The sequence below is a fragment of the Xyrauchen texanus genome, chromosome 27 (assembly GCF_025860055.1).
Source record: "Xyrauchen texanus isolate HMW12.3.18 chromosome 27, RBS_HiC_50CHRs, whole genome shotgun sequence".
In the NCBI taxonomy this organism is placed as follows: Eukaryota; Metazoa; Chordata; class Actinopteri; order Cypriniformes; family Catostomidae; genus Xyrauchen; species Xyrauchen texanus.
The window spans coordinates 40985707-40992388 of NC_068302.1; the positions used below are offsets into that span (position 1 = coordinate 40985707).

Below are 6682 nucleotides of genomic sequence, written 5' to 3' on the forward strand. Positions count from 1 at the left end.
ACTGATGTCCCACACACGAATGAACAGCTGCATCAGGAGCAGAAGGACCTTTAAAGACTCATGGATATATATATATTTTTGTTACATCTTTATATTGTTTACTTGCATAATTTGTACTATTTACACATGCTTATTCGGTACTGTCTCTTTAAGAGTACCGGCATCAGTCAGTGAGCGCACATCTATGTGTGATTAGAATAAAATGTTTATATTGTTGTTGTTTTTGATCAACAGCTGATTGTAAAGAACAAAGGATCTAAAAAGAAACATTATTCAATGAACAATGTGTTGTGTGGATCTTTGGACACATTATAATCAAACGTTTCCTCTAAACACAGAGCTGAACTTCTCCATTATAGACTCGAAATGAAATGAATGGGAAATACTAAAATACAGATTTATTTATTTATTTATTCATATAAAAATCAATAAATCAGACACAATGCAGAAAACACCCCCACACAAACCCAAACACACATACAGGTTTGTTTGATTATATTAGTGATCTCTCATAGACTTCCATTGATTTCACATCAGGCTAATGATATTTTACATTTCCAACCTCTATCCCTAAACCTAACCATCACACAAACACGTGCACATCACTAGATTTGACATTAGGCAAACATGTCTATATATACCAAACGTCCCACTTAGGTCAAAGTTTGATTCTGACCCCTGTGGGACAAAGTTTATGCTGGAATTATGATGTTTAAAATAAATGACAGTCAGATTAGACTGTAACAGCATGGTCAGGTTTGACCGCTAATCTGACACTTCAACATGAGGGGTTTACAAAACATGCTACAATTCGACAATAATAGTTTTTATAGAGTGTGTAGCTTGTGATAATATCTAGAAATGAAGTTCGCTACAACATTGACTTATAGAGGTCAGCCAATTCATGCAGCGCTGGAGCCACCTAGTGGACATACTTGTCATGACATGCAGTTGTAAAGGGATTAAGGAGGCGAGAACTGGCTTGACGATATACTATACAAATATTTTAATGATGAACTAAACAAAAAGACAAACACACAGAGGTGTCGGACAGCTGTCTGTAAATCTCTCTCTCTCTGTCACACTGTTATCCCTCTCCGAGGCTTGATTAGCCTAAATAGGGGCCGGAAAATAAATGAGGAAATAACCGTATACTTGCTCTTGAGTCGCTTAAATAATTGGCATACTGTTGATGCTCCATGCTGGAAAATAAATCATCAAAATAATTAATAACTACTCGCCTCAATAACACAAAATGGGTCGTTTTAAAGACTAATTTAAAACGCACGGCTGCGGGAGGGGACACCACTCAAAAGTCGTTCCAAACGAAAGTGAGAAAATGAATGACTTTTATCTGGACGAGCAGAAGGGCACATGCTCGCGCCCCTGCTGCCCCCTGTGCACGTCACAGCTGAACATGACATCAAATCTGCTCGTCTTACATCAAAATTAATGGCGGAATTTAGAGATCTAAATGCCATAAAACTCTCCCCAAAAATGCACAACTTTAGTAAAATTTGTGTTATTAAATATCTTTTAAAAAAGGTTATTTTTTGAAGTCTGACTCTGAACAGTGCACAAGGGTTAAAACAACTTCTGATCTTTGGGCATATTTGAAGCGGAGATAAAAGCTTGTGGGACCTTTTGCAGTAGTTTCAGTAATATTTAAAGATTTATCAGATTAATGGCACCCAGGGCAGGACTGGGTAGAGCAAGCGACCCGGGATTTTACAGAGCAACTGGCCCAAAAGTTGAGCGGGGGGTGTTCGCTGTCCTTTTCCACATATCGTGGCGCCGTTTTGTGGTCCGTTCTGCATAACGCGGCGGCTCATTTGAGCTTATTGCGGTTGATTCGGCCCGTTTCTCGGTTCTCCTGATGGCCAGTCGCCCCTGATGGCACCCCACAGATGTTGCAATTAAACTTTCATATTTCAAAGGACGACCCCATATGCATCCACAGAGGTCTGACCTCTGAACCGCCCCTGGAGTAAACACTGAATTACCAAAACCAGAAACATTTAAGTGCGACCTTATTTTTGTTAGCGGGACAAAAATTGCAATATATAAATAATTGTCCATATTGCATTTAAAAATGTAAGATACTCAATATTTACATCACGTAAAAGTGAATAAAATCGATCACGTGATTGCCTGCACCAATCACAGCTCACAGCTCACTGTTTCAACAGTGCAATGTGAAATATAAAGTTGAATAATGAAGTACACTATCAGATACAAAGTATCTCTGTGGACAATGTGTTATTTCAGCTCTTCTGACGTCTTGGATTGAAGTCCAGCGGGAGAAATGAATGTTTGATATTCTGCTGCAATCCAGTCACAAATCAAAGATCTAATGAGCAAACAGATGCACAAATGAGTCATCAGCATTTCAGGAGCTCACAGAGGAACAAAGACATTAATGAAACGCCCACAGAAATCTTTAGTCAATCAATATTCTTGAGTTGCTCTCATTGAGCTGATATGCCTGATGGAAGTCACTGTTCTCTCGTTCTCTCGCCGCTGAATGCTCAAGTGTTTTACGCCGCGACTGTTGCCTTCCTGCTCCGTTTAATGCCCTTTAAACATTCATAAACAACTATTATTGAAGACTTTTGCATCATGCACTCCCAAATGTGATGTCTATGTTTAGGCTCATATTATTAAAGGAGTATTTTGTGGAGCTCAATCAAAAGCATGTGTGGCAAAATGTTGATTACAAAAAATCTACTTTATAAAAATTAAAAATAATAATAATAATAATAAAATCTGGGTTACAGTGAGTATCCAATTATCCAATTAAGTTAAATCAAATTTTACAACTTTGTGTCCATGACCAGTGTTGGGTAAGTTACAAAAAAAGTTAAAAAAGTAATCCCCTACAAATTACTTACTACTTATCTAAAATTATAATCAGATTGCTTTATTGAAAAGTAATAACAGTCCTTATTACTGTTGGCGGAGGACGAATCTCAGTTGCCTCCGTGTCTGAGACCGTCAATCCACGCATCTTATCATGTGGCTTGTTGAGCGCGTTACCGTGGCGACGTAGCACATGTGGAGGCTTCACGCTATTCTCCGCGGCATCCGCGCACAACTCGCCACACGCCCCACCGAGAGCGAGAACCACATTATAGCGACCACGAGGAGGTTACCCCATGTGACTCTACCCTCCCTAGCAACCGGGACAATTTGGTTGCTAAGGAGACCTGACTGGAGTCACTCGCCATACGCCCCACCGAGAGCGAGAACTACATTATAGCGACCACGAGGAGGTTACCCCATGTGACTTTACCCTCCATAGCAACCGGGCCAATTTGGTTGCTAAGGAGACCTGACTGGAGTCACTCGCCACACGCCCCACCGAGAGCGAGAACCACATTATAGCGACCACGAGGAGGTTACCCCATGTGACTCTACCCTCCATAGCAACCGGGCCAATTTGGTTGCTAAGGAGACCTGACTGGAGTCACTCGCCACACGCCCCACCGAGAGCGAGAACCACATTATAGCGACCACGAGGAGGTTACCCCATGTGACTCTACCCTCCCTAGCAACCGGGCCAATTTGGTTGCTAAGGAAACCTGGCTGCAGTCACTCGCCACACGCCCCACCGAGAGCGAGAACCACATTATAGCGACCACGAGGAGGTTACCCCATATGACTCTACCCTCCCTAGCAACCGGGACAATTTGGTTGCTAAGGAGACCTGACTGGAGTCACTCGCCATACGCCCCACCGAGAGCGAGAACTACATTATAGCGACCACGAGGAGGTTACCCCATGTGACTTTACCCTCCCTACCCTCCCTAGCAACCAGGCCAATTTGGTTGCTAAGGAGACCTGACTGGAGTCACTCGCCACACGCCCCACCGAGAGCGAGAACCACATTATAGCGACCACGAGGAGGTTACCCCATGTGACTCTACCCTCCATAGCAACCGGGCCAATTTGGTTGCTAAGGAGACCCGACTGGAGTCACTCGCCACACGCCCCACCGAGAGCGAGAACCACATTATAGCGACCACAAGGAGGTTACCCCATGTGACTCTACCCTCCCTAGCAACCGGGCCAATTTGGTTGCTAAGGAGACCTGACTGGAGTCACTCGCCACACGCCCCACTAAGAGCAAGAACCACATTATAGCGACCACGAGGTTGTTACCCCATGTGACAACCCTCCCTAGCAACCGGGCCAATTTGGTAAGGAGACCCGGCTGGAGTCACTCAGCGTCTTTACCACTGAGCTACTCAGACCCCCCGTCACAAAACTTTTTGTTTTTCTGCTCAACAAATCATTTTTTTAAATGTTCTCCGTGTTCATGATCGCACACACTTCAGCTGTCACTGAACCAAACAGACGTACATATGAATTCAGATTTTAATTGTCTTACACATAAATAATATATTTTTATAAATGTGTAACCCAAGTAATGTACTTAAAAGTAATTACTTTCATTGAACATCACTAACTCATTACTTTTAGTAGTTACATTACTTTTGTGCCTAAAAGTAATTCGATTACAGTAACTAATTACTGTGTAATCCAGTTACAATGGACTCTCTCTATGATGATGTAATGCTGTAAACAACCCTAAAACGACCATAAAAATGACTATTTTATTTTTAACAGAAGAATTAATGTAAGTGCTTTTATAAAATTATAATCTTCACATTTCTGTCTTTAAACCTCCAAAAATTACCCCCATTGACTTCCATTGTAAGTGTCTCACTGGAACACACATTTGTGCTTTTTTAACAATAACTTTCATGTTTATTAACAGAAGTCCTGGTGAAGAACTACACTACCCATAATCCTAAAGAGAGATCCACCAATCAGAGAAAGAGCTCTGCAGCTCCGCCCACTCCCATGATGCACTGTGAATGACGCAATCGAGTCGCTCTCCCTCTCTCAAACCACTTAAATATTTAAATATCTTTAAATCAATGGTTTTATATTGTCCCATATGTTTTCATTAGATAACATGATTCGCAATGCATCATGGGATTGTAGTTCATTCCCTCATTAAAGATGTGAAGTGCACAGTCTTGTTTCTTTGTGTTTCTGTCTGATTTTCAAACACTTTTTTGCTTCCAATCAAAGTTTGTGATGTCGTGATTCTCCTCAGAGCCGTTGGTTTGATTCAGGAACGCTTTTGTGAAGGATTTGATGAAATTCTATGGAAGAATTTATTCCTGAACCAAGATGGCTGAAAAAGTGGGCAGTCGCTGTTGCGCCCCCTAGACCAAAAATGTTGATAGCTCATGGCATATCCAAATTTGTTGTGGAATCAAATGCTCTCTAGAATGAGAGTGTCTCGCCCCTTATTACCACCTGACCCCTGACCTCTGACCTGCTTCAACACAGGGATGAAACCTTGTCGAGCCATTTAACGGGCTCTTTAAGTTTGTTCCAGTTTTCCTGCTGATGTTTGCTCAATATATTGAAGGACGTGAGATTGTTGCTGATTATTAGTTAGAAAAACTTCAGTGTGAGTTTGTGATTCACAACTGTTTCAGATTTCTAGCGAGTCCAATTAGAGAGAGTTCGGACAGTTCTGCTCGATACACAAACGACATCCAGTGGAATAAAGACACACACACACACACTCTCATGAACACACACACACACACAATCAGCACTTTCAGCCCATCACATGATGTTCGCCTTTGATAGCCAGCCACGTGAAAACCTCGTTTACTTCTTTATCTATCGTAAGTGACACTGATGCGTGCTCTTATCAGGACAGGCGTCTCTGGGGGCGTCCCATCCGCTCAGATTATTGACAGGACCCCTGTGTTGTGAGGCGTTGGGCTCTTTTGCCCGTCATCGTCATCAGGACCCCGAGTGTGGGTGCAATTACACCTCGCCGGCCTGTAAGATTTCCAACCACTTTCAAGTGTCAGTAGTGGTTACGTCTGCACGGGATGAGACGGTGTGCTCGACGGCCCTCTGTAAGCGTGTCCTGTTTGTGTGTGTGTGCAGGTGTGAGAGATGCGACCGCAGCTTCACGCAGGCGACGCAGCTGAGCAGACACCAGCGGATGCCCAACGAGTGCAAAGCCATCAACGAGAGCAGCGAATCAATCGAGGTGGATTAACGGATTGAGCGGCGAGGGAGAATCATGATTAAACGTCACGGACACTTAAGCAAAACCAAAGATTTCCTGAGAGAAACTCCCAATCAAACGCAGAAAACCAAAAGCAGTAATAAAATAAGTGAGATGTGAAGAGATATCGACGCTGGCACAGATAAAGGACGGGCGGGTGATTATTTATTAATGAGTTTGTGGATTGAGACGGGAAGGATCTGCCCAGCATAGTTAATATTTATATAAGTCTGGTTTACTGATTTATCTAAGTGTATCGCAAGCCCTTCTATGGCAAGCCATTTTAACTTTTATTCAGTCGCAGGATGCAAATTGCTGATATAAACAATTTAATTTTAAATCTTGAGATCAGAAATGCAATTTCTTCTAGTGAAAATGGCAATTACATTTGTGCTAGTAAAATTATAATTTATCAATAATTGCAGAAAATGCTAATTTTATAGATCTCTAAATGTGTTTCAACATGGTAAATTTGGTATTACAGATATCAATAAATTAGAGAGTAATTAAATATATCTAAAAAAAACATTCTTAGTTGTAAAAATCACATTTCAGATTTCTGAAATTAACATTGAA

General features: G+C 41.8%; 1 protein-coding gene across 4 annotated transcripts in view; it reads left to right on the top strand.

The window, feature by feature from the left end:
* LOC127621084 (putative histone-lysine N-methyltransferase PRDM6) overlaps positions 1 to 6549 on the top strand; it is a 51495-nt gene extending 44946 nt beyond the window's left edge. For 2 of the 4 annotated variants that reach the window (XM_052094530.1, XM_052094531.1), the window contains exon 8: positions 5983 to 6541. In XM_052094530.1, coding sequence (XP_051950490.1) covers positions 5983 to 6097 — 115 coding nt within the window. In that variant the 3' untranslated portion in view covers positions 6098 to 6541. Of the gene's footprint in view, positions 1 to 5982 lie in introns of all 4 variants that reach the window. The other 2 variants (XM_052094532.1, XM_052094533.1) reach the window with 2 other exon arrangements.
* Positions 6550 to 6682: the final 133 nt, after the last annotated feature.